This window comes from Diabrotica virgifera, chromosome 7 (genome assembly GCF_917563875.1).
Source record: "Diabrotica virgifera virgifera chromosome 7, PGI_DIABVI_V3a".
Lineage (NCBI taxonomy): Eukaryota > Metazoa > Arthropoda > Insecta > Coleoptera > Chrysomelidae > Diabrotica > Diabrotica virgifera.
In genome coordinates this window covers 31,756,600-31,775,112 of record NC_065449.1, presented here as the reverse complement: position 1 = coordinate 31,775,112, position 18,513 = coordinate 31,756,600, and the positions used below count along the sequence as shown (strand labels likewise).

The 18,513-nt window shown below is 32.5% G+C and overlaps 2 protein-coding genes across 3 annotated transcripts in view; one reads left to right on the top strand and one right to left on the bottom strand.

Annotated features, from left to right (window-relative positions):
• LOC126887874 (traB domain-containing protein) overlaps nt 1–3,769 on the top strand; it is a 37,630-nt gene extending 33,861 nt beyond the window's left edge. Inside the window, exon 6 of the mRNA XM_050655770.1 lies at nt 258–3,769. Coding sequence (XP_050511727.1) covers nt 258–565 — 308 coding nt within the window. The 3' untranslated portion in view covers nt 566–3,769. The remainder of the gene's footprint in view (nt 1–257) is intronic.
• Nucleotides 1–18,513, bottom strand: part of LOC126887875 (formylglycine-generating enzyme-like) — a 76,874-nt gene that overhangs the window by 43,596 nt on the left and 14,765 nt on the right. The window contains exons 3-4 of one of the 2 annotated variants that reach the window (XM_050655771.1): nt 16,051–16,210; nt 10,927–12,516 (exon numbers count right to left, since the gene is read on the bottom strand). In XM_050655771.1, coding sequence (XP_050511728.1) covers nt 12,376–12,516; nt 16,051–16,210 — 301 coding nt within the window. In that variant the 3' untranslated portion in view covers nt 10,927–12,375. Of the gene's footprint in view, nt 1–10,926; nt 12,517–16,050; nt 16,211–18,513 lie in introns of those variants that run through there. The other variant, XM_050655772.1, reaches the window with a different exon arrangement.

Below are 18,513 nucleotides of genomic sequence, written 5' to 3'. Positions count from 1 at the left end.
AAAAGCTCTATAGAACAAAAGTTACTTAAAATTAGTCAGTTTACCCATTTCCGGACTTATTTTAGACATATATTTTTTCACCCCCGAGAGGGGGTGAAAGTCACCCCCAGGGCAAAAGCACACATCGGCACAATATCACTTTTTTTGTTTGACATGTAAGCTATACGTATGTCAAATTTCATGTCAATCCAAGCGGTTCTTTAAAATTTAGAGCAAAACCCATGAAAGAATGGACTATTAACAATTAATATTTGCAGGTTATTTCGAGCCGGAACCTCTTCGTATCGTAGGAGTAGTCGGTATTGGACACGCAGCAGGAATAACGAAACTTTGGCCGCATAGTCAAGAGGAATACGTGGCTCCCATAATCAAAATTCCACCACCATCTGTAACTTCCAAAGTCATTCGACAGACTTACAAAATATCGGTTCTAGTTTTGGGAGGTTATCTTATATACAAGTATGTTCCAGTACCGAAATTTTTAAAAGAGAATGCTCACGTTTTTGCTCAAAAAGTTTTAACTAGTATAAGGGCTGAAAATACATTTAGGTTAAGTATAAACTGAGGTTGTTGTAGTTTTATATTTTGAGAAATTATTAGATCGTCATTTCGGTTGTTTTGGCTATGTATATTTTTGAATATTGGGTCTATTGAAAAAAAAAAAGAAGTATTTGCTTTTACTTCCTCGTATTTAAGTATATACTTAATAGTTATTAAATAAACCATTAAAGAAATGACCTTATTCAATTACTATTAAGTAAATACTTAAATACGAGGAAGTAAAAGCAAATACTTCTTTTTATTCAATAGACCCATCGTCTCTGTTTCGACTAACTTAAAACTAGCAAAATTCGCTTTATAAAAAACAAGAAATTTTGGACATCTTGGATATTAGTGCACCCTATGTAACGCACAGCTGAATCTTATGTTTGTGCGTCACAGTGTTGCCATTCCATTTCTTTCATAATTTCAATGAATGTTAAATGTACCTACAAGAATAATAGAATAAGAACGTTTACTTATCCGTCATTATATACTACGTAGAATGACAACTGAGGTGTCAAATGAAAGCTTATAATCCAAGGATAGTACTAAAGGTGAGAAGTTAGACCTAGATTGTCTGTCCCTCAAAAAATAAGCGTTAAATTGGGGATTTCTAATGTCGACATTAAAAGTTGCACTATTTTTTTTCTATAAAACATTTTGATCTAAAACTTACCAGAAAACTTCTTTGTACTCTCTACTTTCAAATAAATGTGATTAAGAAGCTAAATTTTAAACTTCGTCACACAACTTTTGCGATTAAACTTTGCATAACCTTTATCATAATAAGAATAAAAACTTGAAGCAGGTACCTTTGTCTTCAGAAATGTTAGAGCTATATACTGTAAAAATTTCAGAAAAAATATTAAAATGGAACAGAGTTGTAGCGAGGTAAACGCTATAGCGTTTTACATGTCTGCTCTAATGGGGATCAAGGATAAGATTAACTACATATATACTTTGGGTCGAAATGGGGCTAAAGAAGAAGAAACAGGCATATAAAGCTTTTTGCGATACAGCAGGTCGTGGAATCGTTAGGGGGGGGGGGGTAAGAGGGTTTAAAGAAGACTAACTACCATAACCAAATAAGCAAAGGATACTTACACAGACTTGAGGACTTTCCTACTATTTAAAGAAATTTGGACGCCGTTTGAAAAATCCTCAAATTCACATATCGAGTACTTACTGGACATATTCCGTACTTATGGGAACCAATTTAGGGACATTCATCTTAGATTCCTCATTGGGTCAAACTGGGCTATTATTTACCATCCTATGGCTTCTATGCCATTTCTTTTTCTTTACTCTAAAACTTATTTCGTTTGTATTAGACATCTGATTAATAATTCTCCAAAAAAAGGTTACAGAAATAAAAATAGGTACATTTTATAATGTTTATTTAAACCTTTAGACTTTATTTTTACTCTGAGAATAAACATGTTCTCAAACAGGAAATGAATAATAAAAATAACTATTAATTTTTAACAAGACTTTACCATTGACAATAAAGATTTTACAATCTTTTCTATTTCCAAAAATACACAAAGTTTATTTATTATTTCACATTATTTTTACATACATAATAACTCTTTAGAGCAGTGTATCAAAACAAAGTTTGACTTATGCTGTCAAGTCAAACGTCACTGCCATTTTATCTAATTTACATAAAACTTTCCGAGAGTCCATGTTGAAAACAAACTATTAAAATATTTAAAACCTTTACCAAATTGATATCCACTTGTGAATTTAATTAAAACAAATATTATTTCATACCTTTTTTAAAACAAAATCCATCGTCACACGTCAAACTTGGCACTTAACCAAAATTTTCCATCCAAGATTAAGGAAGCATTCAATTCTAACCAAACAGGAAACAGGACCAAAGTTGAGACCAAATCAGAAATCGCATCCGGGAATCAGGAATTGAATACAGGAATATTACCATAACATCATAAAAATAGCAACAGCTACACAAAAGACAGGAACCGCGCACTTCTTTACCGGCATACCAAACTGCATCATAATAATACTGTATACTCGATTTTCACATGAATATATCCAACGTAATGCTGTGAAATTTTGTACCAATATTCCTTAATATTTACTGGACAAATTGCAAGTCCTTCACTTCGTTTACCATAACGAAAAAAGCCAATTTTAAGCCGGAAAGTGCAGTTCTCTGCGAGTCTGTGAGTTCTACGACGTAAAGCGATGTTTATCTCTCAAACATGCCTTTAGGACTAACTATTTTTCTTCGTCACATCTCTCGCGCCACTCGCGCGTCCAGCCGGTGACTCTTTCGGCTGAAAACATTGACCAATCGTTCGAGACAACTCAACAATCTTTCAAAATTCAGGCCAATAATAACAAAAATGCTTACCGCTCAAAAGAAAGGGAAAAATACCAGAACTTTTCAAGGATTCATTCTAGAATAATGAATGTTTACACAAATAAACAGAAAATTTCCTAACGTTTTTCAATGTTGCGAAATATTGAAATATTTCCAACAGGAGCGGCTTAGGAAATTTTAATGATATATAAACTCGCACAATAAATTAGAAAAATAGATATTTTTCTTGGGATAGGATATAAAATTAATGAATTCTATTAACAAAACATTGTAGCAGAAATTTGTAATGCTACGCAAAAAACGTGATTTCATTTTATTATTATTTTTAGGTTAAAATTGCGATTTTGACAATGTTCCCCCACATAAAATTCAAAATAAACCTCATTTTCGTTTTCAGCACCCTCGAAAATATAAAGTATGAATAAAATTAGCCATTCACCCCTCCGTGGTCAGTATCTCGAAAACTAAGCGCGTTTTTGAGGGTGTCCCGCTCGTGTATAATATCACAAAAAATTGTAACGTGATAGTATGAAAAAATAGAGGATACGGCAACGGTGTTACAAGTGATGGTCGGATCCAATGCCAGAATCTACAGAGACATATTAGGGTGCACTAATATCCAAGATGTCCGAAATTTTACCAAATAATATTACGAAATTAAAGTTAACAATTCCTTTAAATTTCCTATTATTTTTGCAACAAATTTTCGTTATTTTTTTACTATTTATCCCGACAAATGCTAACACAGTATAATACCGATGTATAAAGTCATTGAATATTTAGTTTTGTAAAAAGTGTAAATTTTTCATGAGGATATTTTACCGTTGTTTTGGTCTATATAGAGCTTATTTTCTAAATAAAGTATGTTTATATTTATTGTTTTTATTTTTCTCAATACCTCAACCTCAGAGCACATAATATGAGTGCATCATAGGTGACAGAAAAAAGGTACGTGCGTGATTATACACATTTATAACATTTATTCTAATTGTTAATCGATGGCGCTATAATCGAAAAAAAAATGATTTACCTATTACATAATACACTCGCCGGCACGAAAAACGGGCACCCCAAAAAATGGGTCATTTTTAATGTCTCGTATCTCCTAACCTGTTGTCCGATTTAAGTAATTTAAGTAATTTTTTCAACACGTTATAGCCCTATTCGTTAACAATATCGCTGTAACAATATTGTTGTTAGACAGGTAAATTTTAATTGTGTACCGGGTGTACCAATCAAACAGTGTTTTTCCTCAATATTCACAACACCCTGTGGAATATTCTAGCCTTTATAAAATACTGAAATTAAAACCAACTATAGCCCCATAGTCCAGGGCCCATCTGTTTTGAGATGGACGTTGAGAGGTGACTCAAATTTTTTTGCAGAAATTGCTTGAAAATAACTCAAATAATAATATTTGAGTTATCCTCCCTCTCAAAAAGGTCCCTAACATTGTTTAAATAATTAAAATGTCAAAAAATGAAGGAAAAATTCGATTTTTTTCTTCGTTTTTTGATTATAACTTTAAAAGTATTCATTTCCCAGAAAAGATGTACTGACATAAAAGTTGCGTAATTAAATTTCCTATAATATAAAATTAGTTAAAAGTTGAAAAAATAGTCACCCTTGTTGCAAAATAGCAATATTTGCGAAAAAAATCATACAAAAACAAGTATTCGCATTTTACGTTTTTCAACCATTTTTGCTACACTTATGACCCTCATATTTTACCCAGAAAAACTTTATGATACAGTAAAATAATACTGTAAATTTCATTAAGATCGGTTCAATAGATTTTGCAATCCAGCTTTCGCAAAAACAATTCATTTTTTCAAAATGTTACAGGACTGAAAATAAAGCAGATAGCAAGTTGAAATTTTTTTTGCGTATAGAAGTGTACTGTACCTTTCATTGGCAATTTGCAAAATTAAAATCGATTAACTACCACGGCGTCAGAAATTTTTTTAAATAAACATTAATTATTGGTGCTACGCGCAGGACAGCGGTGTTCGATTCACATGAAGTTGATTTCCACCAAAATTTTTTCCAATCTTCATCTAATAGATTATTTTCTTACTCTATATTTTGTTGTATTTTAATATTTTAATTCCACAAAAATCAAACGAATTTTATTATTGTTTGTGAAATATTGTTTAAACAATTGTATATGTTTAAAAATAATAAACATTTATTCTCAAGTTAAAATATATGAACAAAGAAAGTTTTTGCTAAAAAAAGTGTTATTTCAAAGGATAGAGTACCTATGTGTTTTTATTTTGCAATAAACAAATTTATTTATTTATATCGAAATGCAATAAAAATTAAAATGTATCAATAATTATCAAAGGTCATTGGAATGCCCAATCAGAGCAAACTATCCGGTGTCCTGCGCGCAACACCAATAATTAATGTTTATTTTAAAAAAATTCCTGACGCCGTGGTGGTTAATTGATTTTAGTTTTGCAAATTGAAAATGAAAGGTACAGTACACTTATATAAGCAAAAAAAAATTTCAACTTGCTATCTGCTTTATTTTCAGTCCTGTACCAGTTTGAAAAAATGAATTTTTTTTGCGAAAGCTGGATTGCAAAATTTATTTTGCAAAATCTATTGAACCGATCTTAATGAAATTTACAGTATTGTTTAACTGTATCATATAGTTTTTCTGGGTGAAATTTGAAGGTGCTAAGTTTAGCATAAATGGTTGAAAAACGTAAAATGCGAATACTTATTTTTGTATAGTTTTTTCCCAATTATTGCTATTTTGCAACAAGGGTGACTATTTTTTAAATTTTCAACCAATTCTATATTATAGGAAATTTAATTACACAACTTTTATGTCAATACAACTTTTCTCGGAAATGAATACTCGTTAAAGTTATAATCAAAAAACGAAGAAAAAAATCGAATTTTTCCTTCATTTTTTGACATTTTGATTATTTAAACAATGTTCCGGACCTTTTTGAGAGGGAGGATAACCCAAATATTATTAATTGAGTTATTTTCAAACAATTTCTGCAAAAAAAATTGAGTCACCTCTCAACGTCCAGATGTACTAATATTTTTACAGATGCGCCCTGGTCTACCAGGTTTTCTTAACATTCCGTTTTTTTATTTATTCGCTTATGTTGGATAATAAAAAAGTTAGGGACTTTAACAACTAGCCATGTTCTTTATCAATACAAGGTGTTTCTAAATAAGCGCGACAAACCTAAAAAAGGGTAATTCTGCATGAAAAAATAATGACCGTTTGCTTGATAATCCTATGTCCGCAAATGGTTCGTTTCCGAGATACGGGATGTTGAATTTTTTCTGACAAACTAACGATTTATTTATTGCTCTAAAACCTGTTGAGATATGCAAATGAAATTTGGTGGGTTTTAAGAGGTAGTTATTGAGCATTTTTTGACATACAATTAAAAAATTTATATTCACCATTGGCGTGCATGCGGGTAATATGACCCGTATGCACGCCAATGATGAATATAAAATTTTTAGTTGTATGTCAAAAAATGCGCTATAACTACCTCTTAAAACCCACCAAATTTCATTTGCATATCTCTCAACAGGTTTTAGACCAATAAATAAATCATTAGTTTGTAAGAAAAAATTCAACATCCCGTATCTCGGAAACGAAGCATTTGCGGACATAGGTTTATCAAGCAAACGGTCATTATTTTTCATGCAGAATTACCCCTTTTAAAGTTTGTCGCACTTATTTAGAAATACCTTCTATTGATAAAGAACATGGCTAGTTGTTAAAATCCCTAACTTTTTTATTATCCAACATAAGCGAATAAATAAAAAAAGAGAATGTTAAGTAAGAAAACCTGGCGCTATAGTTGGGTTTTAATTTCAATATTTTATAAAGGCTAGAATATTCCACAGGGTGTTGTGAAAATTGAGAAAAAACCCAGTTTGATTGGTACACCCGGTACCTAAACAATGAAAATTTACCTGTCTAGGAACAATATTATTACAGCGATATTGTTAAAGAATAAGGCTATAACGTGTTGAAAAAATTACTTAAATCGAACAACAGGTTTAGGAGATACCAATCCATAGAAGAAGATACCATCAAAAATGACCCATTTTTTGGGGTGCCCGTTTTTCGTGCCGGTGAGTGTATATACCGGGTGGTGAATTGGAAAACGGGCCATAGGAAACTCAATGTTAAATTCTAAATTGTTGAATTCCTGCTTCCCTAATTAGTTTACATCAAAAGTCATGAGAAACGATTTGTAGAGGATTAAAATCTGTATTAAACACAAAAGTTAAAATTGTTCTACGATTTAAACAGAGTCCAAAATTTTGAAAAATATAATACATTTGCCATACCTAAGTAAGTGCGTAAAAGTAAGGCCACACGTTACTATTTCTGACAGTACGCAAACTATTGACTGGATAAAACATCTTTATTATTATTACTTTCTCCTCAACTGAGGACATCTTTTCGACTTTATTGGTTTTTAAACAATAAAAACGATAAAACAAAAATACTGACAGTTCAAAATACTGTTAATATAATAATTTCATTGTGACCGAAGGCAACCTTATTCACATTCTTGCACTGTGTGTGTGGCCTAAATTTGGCAAATATTTTGATAAAATTTATTATATTTTAAAAAATTTTGGAATGTGTTTAATTCGTAGAACAATTTTAACAATTGTTTTCAATAAAGATTTCAATCCTCTACAAATAGTTTCTCATGTCTTTTGATGTGGAATAATAAGGGGAAGCAGGAATTCAACAGTTTAGAATTTTACATTGAGTTTCCTATGGCCCGTTTTCCAATTCACCACCCTGTATACGATTAAAATTTAAAGTTCGTCCCAGTCTTTCAGTGTGTCATTAATTTTGACATCATATATGATTTTAAGAATTGCATGACATTTTAGGTAAATCTGACAGTTGTCAGAATCGTAATCAGCCAAATATGAAAAGGATATTGCAGTATAACCTTTTTATTTGCAATTTGGCATAAAAGCAAATCAATCGTGTTTATTGCATTTATAAGGTACTTATCTTCTTTGATTTGTATAGTATAAATTGTACAGATCATAGTCGTATAGATAATATGTAAATCATTTTTTTATTATAGCGCCATCTATCAACAACTGGAATAAATGTTATAAATGAGGATAATCACGGACGTACCTTTTTTTCTCTCACTTCCAACTTAACGCGTTACAAAAAAATCGAAAAAGTGCGATGCACTGAAAGAAGCCTCTGAGGAAAAGTTTTACCTCTCTATAAGCATGGTTTCTCCTATAACAAGAAGTAGGGAGATAGTTTCTAGGGCCATACGTGGTTGGGCATTCAACTAAAACACTTGGCGGCAAATTCAAAATGTATGTTTTAAAATGATTTATGGGTTGCATGTGTTAGCCCATTTCAAGTGGACTGTAGAAATAAAATTCCGACTTACTCACAATCTGTTTTGAGTCAAAAAGACGACCGAACCGGTTTCTGGCACTACAATGTACTGTCCATCTTCAAGTCAAATGATGCCGGTTCAAGGAATATAGTAAAATAGACGCGTACTAAGCACTCATTTATGCTATGGTGCCGTCTAGTGGTTTGCAACTTCATTACAAATCGAAAAAGTGAGATGTATCTTGAGAAGGTGATTGGGAAGCAAACTATTGTTTTTGAATTTTAAGATTAATTCGTGTGAATTGTTTCTTATTTATTGAAATTTTTTTGTAAATGATCGTGATGTAGTATATATAGGTCAGTTGCGTGCTGGCCATATAAATGAAACGGTGCAACCACCGAGAGGCCGGCCAAATAAGTTTTATTCACAAAACATTTTAGATGTAACAAATAGCCTGATAATGGAAGGTAAAATGAGGATGGGAGGCCGCTTTTCTATAAAACACCGGGCCGATTGAAAAGTTACAGCAAGCCACTGGCATAGGTCACTAAGTGGAAAAGAAAAATTCACACATGTAGATAGTGTCTAGGGTGATTTTGGAACGAAATAAAATAGGATAAAGCCACCTGTCATTAATATTCGCGATTGAAACGGAATATAGTGGGCAGGTCGAATGCAGGAAAATGGCCGATATAAATGGTATAAACAAACATTCAATCGAGGAACACAACAATACCGATTTGATTTAAAATATTTTAATGTACTCATAATGCTCAAATTTACTAAAAATTTCTTAATATTGACCAAATTCCATTCAAATCAATAATTTTCTGGTTTGTTTATACCACTTATAGTAGTTTAAATTTATTCCACCAGAGGTCAGATACTTTGTTTTTCATCGCGAATACTGTGGAAAAGAATTATGAGGTCGTTTGGATAAAATTAGGAACAGACACAGGAAAAACGGGTCACACACTAAACAATTGAACTACATCTGGGGGCTTTTTTGTAATAGGGAGAAAAATAACTTTTCCCAAATTAGGAATCACTGTTTTTTATAACTACAGTCACTACTACAACAATAACTTTCTCTTGTTGGTTTTTATTATTCTTACTTTGCATACCAGTACTTGCTTCAACGTTTCTCTGTTCTAGTCGGCATATTTGGTGAGTATTTTGTTGAAAAAAATTTAACATCTCGCCATTTCGTTAAATTAACGGTATCCCATTTTAGTCTTTTGGTGCTATTGACTCCTATTTTTAATTTTGCAGACATATCATTTTGGGGTATTTTCTCTTACTTCTAACCATGATACTATAAATAACAATATAGGATCTTCCCGTAGCGCAAATACGTCCTAGTTCGCGCATCGCATGACGTAACTGGAGACCGGAATTGGAATTCTTGTTGTTAGCTTATAGTCCAGGCTGTATCGTCGCCCCCGTTAGGCAACATATTCCAATTCGATTTTGTTGCACAAACTCACTTAAAAAGAGTTCCGTATAACAAATACACAGAGTGCCGCGGTCGGAAAATTGTTTAAACAATTTTTTTAAACAAATTTAAAAAATCAATTGTTTCACTTCGTATAATTTTTTTAGATTCTTTGGGTTTATATTATGAGCCAAAAAGGTCTCTTGTAATTTTTCTCTAAAACTGACTGTTGTTAATACTCGATTTAAAATTTGAGAAACGCGAAAATGGCCATTCTCAAGGCTCAATAACTCGGTTAAAAATTATTATTATGAAAGTCAAAAAGTGACTGAATCAAAGCTGAAAGCGCCCCCCCCCCCCTACAGGATTCTGAAGAAATTTTGTCATTATTTTATTACTAAGCTGTTATTTTAAATTATTGTTAACCATGAGCGCTAAGTGAGGCGGCCGTCAATGTGATGCAAGTGAGATGCACCATTAGACGGCCGGAATGGTGCATCTCTTTCGCACTCACTAATGACGGCCGCCTATATGCAATTAGCGCTCATTGTTAATAATTAAAAATAACAGCTTAGTAATAAAATAATGACAAACATTTCTTCAGGATCTTGTAGGGTGGACTTTAAACTTTGATTTGGTCACTTTCTAACTTTCATAGAAATAATTTTTAACTGAGTTATTAAGCCTTAAAAAGGCGATTTTCGCGTTTTTCAAACATTAAGTCGCGTATAACGTGACAAAAATAAATTTTAGAGAAAAATCACGAGAGACCTTTTTGCTTATAATGACCCAAAAAATCTAAGAAAATTGAACGAATTAATTTTTTGAATTTGTTTAAAAAAAATGGTTTAAACAAGTTTCTGACCGCGGCACCTCCCGGCACCCTGTGGATTTGTTATAAGGAACTCTTTTTTAGTAAGTTTGTGCAAAAAAATCGAATCAGAATAATTTAAATAACGGGGACGACCATTCGGACATTACAAACCATTACGAACTTGGGTCTCCAGTTACGTCACGACTCCCTTTCTCTTCGAGATGCGCAATATATTATCTTGTTATTTATAGTATCATGCTTCTAACTGTTCCCACACGTGTGTCTTTCTATAATATCAAGGGTTTTCAAGAGATATCAATTTTATAACCCCCTTTTTAAATTGTTTATTCTTTAAGTAGGTATGTGGTCACGTCAGATCACGGTTCAGAGAATGAAAAAAATCGAGCACTTTAAACATAATTATATTACTATTTATACAATAAGATCTTTAAAAAATATATAAACAACTGGAAGACTCTTTGGCAGGATTTTTGTAAGTACTTAATAGTATACTGCCAGTAGTTAGTAGTTTTGATTTTGTTCAAAGTTCGTATCTACTTTACACATTTTTTAGTTAGGCATTATTAAAAAAACCTTTTAATGATCTCAAAAAAGTAAATAGTACGCCATTTCAGAACACTTTTGAGCCTTGAGAACCAAACTCAACCAGGTTATTTAAGATCAGTTTCAAGTGACGAAAAAACGGCACTTGAAGAAACGGTCTTGTCACCTAATGTTACTAAATGTTGTATTTATTATTTTCTGTCGATTTTTCAATTATTTTAACGTTTATCCGACGATTTTGTGAAACTGTTAACGTTTTTTCGAAGTTTCTTATTATCTATTTTTAAAATAGATTAAACTTTTCTTGTCATTTCTTCAACTAGTAGCTATAACGCTATTTACAAATAAGTGGAATGTTACTTCAGTCACAACACTTGTAAATGTATATCGTATAAAGGTTTGATATTGTTTTATTGTCATACGGATTATTAGGATTTTCACTACACTGATTCATTCGGTATTTGTATAAAAGCTTCCTTTGTTTTATGGAATGGAAGCTTGGACCTTGAATGCGGCATCAATGAAAAAATTGGAATCATTCGAGTTGTGGGTGAATAGAAGAATTCTCATAATATAATGGAGAGAACACGTTACAAAGAGGTTCTGAGAAAGATGAATAAAGAAATCGAAATCTTAAATACAATGAAAACAAGAACATCAGAATATCTCGGATATAGAACACGTAGAGCGAAATACAATTTGCTCCAACTGATTAAGCAGGGAAATATTCAAGGAAAGAGAAGCATAGAGAGACGTAGAATATCATGACTGCGCAACTTGAGGAAATGGTACGGATGTACATAAATGAACTTTTCATAGCAGCCGTCTCTAAAGTCCGAATAGCTATGATGATTGCCTACCTTCGTTGCGGAGATGGCACTTAAAGAAGATATAAACTTCGCTACGAATATTGAACATAGTGTAGAATAGGACGAAGATTCTGTCCACTATAAATGAAATTAATTGGTAGTAAAAGAAACCAAAACCTATTCAAGAAACCCTTGATAGATGATCAGGCAGATGTACAATAGTTAGAGAAATATTCGACAACATATGATATGCTGAAGACCTTTGTTAATCTGTACTATCGCCTCCCTCTTCTTGTGGTGTATGTGTTCTATCGCCTGTTCATATGGTTCAGTATACATAGTCGAAACTGTCCGATATGTAAAATCCGAATATAAGACCATTAAAGATTTATAATCTGGTCTTTTCTTCTATTCTGCACTATTTTGTGATTTTTTTAAACACTTAATACAATTTTAAGTAGATACGAACGGTAATAATTGATCTATATTTTGTCAGCCGCACAACGAAATCCTAAATTCGAGGCAGAACTATCTTTTGTATTAGATGAACGGGCGGCACATCTGTACCGCCAACAATAGGACTTATGGCATAAATACGATCCTCCTTTCTTCACCTTTGTATCCTGTAAAATTGTTAAAAATATTTTTGTGTTAGCTCATGAAATAAAAATCAGTTTGTGTGATTTGTTACAAGTAAGTATAAAATAACAATTTTCCAAAAATTGGATGGATGGACTTATGGATGCCCACTATGGGGGGTGTACTAGACCCCCATAGTGGGCATCCATAGACTAAGTCATATAACAATAATACAAAGATTCCAGAACAAAATACTAAGAAACATTGTGGATGTTCCTTGGTATGTGACAAACAGTGACATCCATAAGAACCTGGAAATGGATGCTGTGGATATAATCATCAAGAAGATGGCAGGAAGTCAGATGCAACGACTTCATCATGGCATCTACACTCCTAGCGGAGTGATTGCCGCCCTCTTTGGGCTCTTCCGATTCGTTTGTCGCGGTGAATCAATCCGCATTAACATTTTGGTTTTACAACTGGTTGCGTGACTTGGCATCTTCTACAATTTTCCTCCATTCGTTCCTGTTTTTGCTTCTGGTTACCCATTCTCTGACTCCCATCTTCTTAAGGTCCTCTACTATCTGGTTCTCCCATCTATTTTTGGGTTTTCCTCGTGGTCTGCCTGATACAGGTCTCCATTTGGAAATTTTCTTGATAACGGCTTCTGGATTCCTCCTTTCTATATGTCCCATCCATCTGAGTCTCTGTGCTTTGATAAATCTGACGATGTCTTCTCCTTTCAGAAGTTCTCTTACTTCGTGGTTCATGAGTTTTCTAAATTCATTATTACCTAAGTTTAGTGGTCCTGCTATCCTCCGAATTATTTTCCTTTCTAGGATACTCAATCTTTCTTCCTCTTTCTGTGTCAGACACATTACTTCAGCCCCATATGTGATTACTGGTCTAATTGCTGCTTTGTAAATTTTCAGTATTGTATTCTGAGTAAGCTTCTTATCTTTGAGGAAGTTACTGTATTTCCAGTAGGTTCTGTTTCCTGCCTGGATTCTTTCATTAATTTCGATACTTCTATCATTAGTTCGATTAACTGAGACTCCAAGATATTTAAAATGTTCTACCTTTTCAAATTCATATTCACCAATATTTAAGCTTATCACATTAACTGGGTTTTTTCTTGAGCATGTTAGGTATTTTGTTTTGTTCTGATTTATTTCTAAACCCCTTTTGGATGCTTCTTTGCATAACTTCGTAAATTCTTCCTTTAAACTGTTTAGGTTTCTGCTAATTAATGCTATGTCGTCAGCATACGCCACAAGTTGCGACGTCGATGTTATAATCGTACCTTTCATTTCTGTAGCTCTTATTGTTCCTTCTATAGCGATATTAAATAGTGACGTTGATAGAGAGTCGCCTTGTCGTACTCCACTTGCTATTTCTATATTTTTGGTGATTCCGTTATCTGTAATTATTGCTGCAGTCGATCCTTTCATTGTCATTTTCGTAAGCTTTATAAGTTTCATTGGTATATCTAGGGTTTTCATGTCTTTTATTAGGTCGGGTCTTGTTAAGCTGTCAAAGGCTTGCTTGAAGTCTATGAAAAGGATGTTTAAGTCGATATCATGTTCGTAACATTTCTCAATTGACTGTGTGATTATGTGAACTGCGTCTATTGTTGACCTTCCCTCTCTAAATCCGTGCTGGTAGTCTCCTATTTTAGTTTCAATGTATTTTGAGAGTTTTTGTCTGATTAATGATGTCAATATTTTGTAGCAGCTGTTTAACAGTGTTACTCCTCTATAGTTGTTACCCTTGTTATTTTGTGGTGTCCCCTTTTTTAAGAATCTGAAATATCCATCCAGTTTTCCATTCTTCGGGCATTCTTTCTTCTTCCCAAATCCTTATTATTAGGTCGTATGGGGGTGTACTAGACCACAAAGTGGGCATCCATAGACTAAGTCATATAACAATAATACAAAGATTCCAGAACAAAATACTAAGAAACATTGTGGATGTTCCTTGGTATGTGACAAACAGTGACATCCATAAGGACCTGGAAATGGATGCTGTGGATATAATCATCAAGAACATGACAGGAAGTCAGATGCAACGACTTCATAGTCACGAGAATATTGGTGCAATTCAGCTCCTCGATCCTACTGGGCAAACTAGAAGATTGAAGAGGATAAAGCCTTGAATGAAAAGCAGAGCATATAACATGCTTGAGTGTGTGCATGTTAGAATAGTGCACTACCTTGTTAGTTTAAAGAAGGGACCCTATAAAGTAAGCTCTTAGTTTTAAGGAAGAGTAGTAATTTAGGATAAATTTAAAATTGCTCATTAAATTATCATAAATGACCAATGTAAATGTATTTTGCACATTAGGCAGAAACTAAAGTGATTTGGTTTGATTTATACTGAAACTTGGAAGTACTATTGTAGATATAAGTTTATTTTTGATGTCAAAGAGTCAACCTATCCAATAAGTATGTCCAGAGTCCTGCAATGGATCTGGGTTCTGTCGTTAAAGAGTATGAAGCTCTTTCAAATTACTTTACCTCAATCAGAAATAATTTTGCCATTTATGAATAGAAGCCAAAAAATTGTGCTGAAATAAAACATACATATAAAGAAATAAGAAACAGAAAAATAAAAATTAAATTTGACGAGGGGGCCGATGACGAACTTTTCAGCTAGTGATAAGATGAAAATCCACACATTCTGTATTATAATCGACTCTCTGATAAGAGACCTGAATGGACGTCTATAATCTTGCCGACTTATTTATCAACGTTTTCGTGTTATAACACATTTGCCAAAATTAAACAATGAATAAATTATTAAAGATGCTGAATATCTAATACAAAATAAAGACGACCTAGATATATCATTCATGCATGAATGCATTCACTTAAAGGGTCATTTGGATACCACAATAAAATCACTTCTTCTTCTTCAGTTTATTGGCCTCCACCTACTTGGGTATTTGACACCAATTGACATATCTAAATATTTAAAGAAGAGTGGATTGAAATATCCTAATTTTGACATTGCTTTGCGCATTTATTTGTGCATCCCAGTTGCCAACGTGTCCGTTGAAAGTTCATTTTCGAAAATGTCAAAAATTAAAAATAATTACCGATCAAGTATGACGCAAGAACGTATTAACAATTTGTCAATTTTGTCCATAGAAAATGACGTAACAAAGGCCATTAATTATGACGACATGAAAAATCAAGAAAGAAATCTCTGATGTGATCGAACTGGATTAACAATTTTTTCTGTTACATGTATATAAACATCGTAGTTTACTAAATCCATTTTTAGAGTATTCTTATTTAAATCAAAAAGTATGCTTGTAATGTTTTTTTTTTCGCAAAAATGGTACATGTTTGAAAGGCGGCTACTGGAGAATTGCCTAGGGCGTCAATTGACCTAAATGCGGCCCTGAATTTATGATCAGATTGTAATCGTAATAATCATCATTGTACTGATGATTATGGGAAATAACTTTTAAATGAGAGTTGCTGCATATAAGGAAATAATCATTAACATGCGTGCTAACTTTTGAGATAATAATGCCGTAAGAATATGTGACACATATTTTAGATAATACCTACAGGGTCATTTTTCCAATTATCCTGTGTCCATTCCCAAACATTTCCAGCCATATTATAAAGCCCATATTTGTTTGCAGGAAACGAATCCACGGGGCTGGTAAATACAAAACCATCTTCAGCAGTATTAGTATGAGGAAACTCTCCTTGCCAAATGTTGGCCCTGAAATGAAACAACATAAAAGAAATTTTATACAATTTAAAAAGTTATACGGAAGATAACCTATCTTTTTTTAAAACAATGGAACCTATCTTTGGAACCAAGATTCCGGTGACAACCTGAATTCGTACCTTCTAAAAATTTTTAAGGCAAACGAACGATGAATAAAGCAGACTAGGGGGAATATAAGATTGCATTCCACAATCCATCAATTCATCTAGGTAAAATTCCATCGAATCGTGATTCCTTGTACTCAGATAGGAGTAAAACTGTAAAAATGAAAGATAGTTAATATTTCATTCCGTTTCAGAGGCAACCACCATCTTCTTACGTACATTTCACCCTTTTGGGATCTTCAGAAAGGCCTGTTGTCTACTCTGAATCGTAACAAAAACCAACCGTGTTACTAAGCAAAATTATATGAAATAATTTGCTGGTAGATGCTGTAGCGACAACTATTTAAAACAATGAGAAGTCTTAGATCCGAATCTAAGGCCCGTATTCATAGTCGGTACTCAAGTCAGCGTCGATGCTCAAGGTCGACCTTGAACAAATTTGTGTTTCATAAACCGTTCTCAAAGTGAAATGCGGTCTTGAAGAGCCAAAAAATGACACTAATGACAGCTGAGTCTCAAGTCGTCGATAGACCTACCTTAAGTCTGCGTTTCTAACCTAACTTTGTTTGTTTATGTTTTACTCTGGGCTAATTAGCAAAATTCATGGAAAAGTTATTTACCAGCAATTTTATTGCTGGAATCGAATTATAAGATCCTATATATTAATAATATAGGTATGCAAAGTCCGCAGATAGTGTGCTACTTTTTTTATAAACAAAATGGCGCCAACGATGTTTTTCACGATTTGCTCCGACGAAAATTTTCAACAACAACTATAATTTTCAAATAAAGTTTTAGGTAAGTAATTATTAATCAATAATTAAATAACTTAGTGACATCAAAGATTTCTTGGTATAGATTGTAATTCCAGAAGCTGGTGAAAATTAAACGAATATTTTAGCAACAATTCAATTGTTAATTAACAATTCACGATCGCAATAATAACCAAAATAATCATGATACATTGATCAAACTTATAAAGATTATAAAGATGAGATGCTTGTTTAATATTTTATCGACAAAATATAAATTTTTCTTTTTTTTGCATAATCTTTAAATTTTGAGAAAAAAAAATAGTTATAATACGTTGGTCTAATTAGTAAAGTACAAAGAAAGGTTATTTACCAGCAATTTTATTTCTTTAATCGAATTATAAGATCCTATATATAATTCATATAGGTATGCAAAGTCCACAGATAGTGTGCTACTTTATTTATAAACAAAATGGCGCCAACAAATCGTATTTTTTTCAATTATTGCTCTATAACTCCGAAGATTTTAACTTTACACCAAAAATACTCAAATAAAAATTCACCCCAATTTAATTCTACATAGAGGCATGTTTTTCCCGATTTGCTCCGACGAAAATTTTCCTCGGAAAACGTGGGTTTTCCCAACAAAATCTCGAATTTTCAAATAAATTGTTTGGGCCAGTAATTATTTATCAATAATTATATAGCTTGGTGAAATAAAAGCTTTCTTGGTATAGATTATAAATTCAGAAGCCGGTTAAAATGAAACGAATATTTTAGCAACAATTCAATTGTTAATTAACAATTTACAGTCGCAATAACAACCAAAATAATCATGAGACATTGATCAAACTTAGAAAGATTATAAAGGTGTGATGCCTATTTAATATTTTGTCGACAAAATATAAATTTTTCATTTTTTTGCATAATCTTTAAATGTTTTTGAAAAAAATTGTTATAAACAAATTAACATTTCTTAGAAATTGTTTATTATATTCTAATTTTAAAAAATACTTAAAATGCGTATTTCATAGGTCTTGAAAATGAATGCTTTAAAAAAATTTTCCAACCATTTGCAAAAAAGTTAGGAAACAGCAAAATAAATATACGATATCTCCATTGTTTATAATTTGTTTTAATTGTTTCAAAGCTTAAAAGTGAGTCTATGGTACAATCTAATTACTCACAAAGAATGTCAAAAATTAGTGCAATGGTTATATTTTAATCAAAGATTAAAAATACTTTTTTTTGTAATTTTTAGCGCGAAAGTAGGCTTGATACAGAGCCGGAGATAAAATGTTCACTCGAAGCGACTGACACGCTTAAACTCGCGCGAGTTGTGTATGTGGGCGGGTAGCTACGGTACTGTATTATTCTACTTTCGCGCGTGTAAATTACAAAAAAATATATTTATAATCTTTAATTAAAATATAACCAT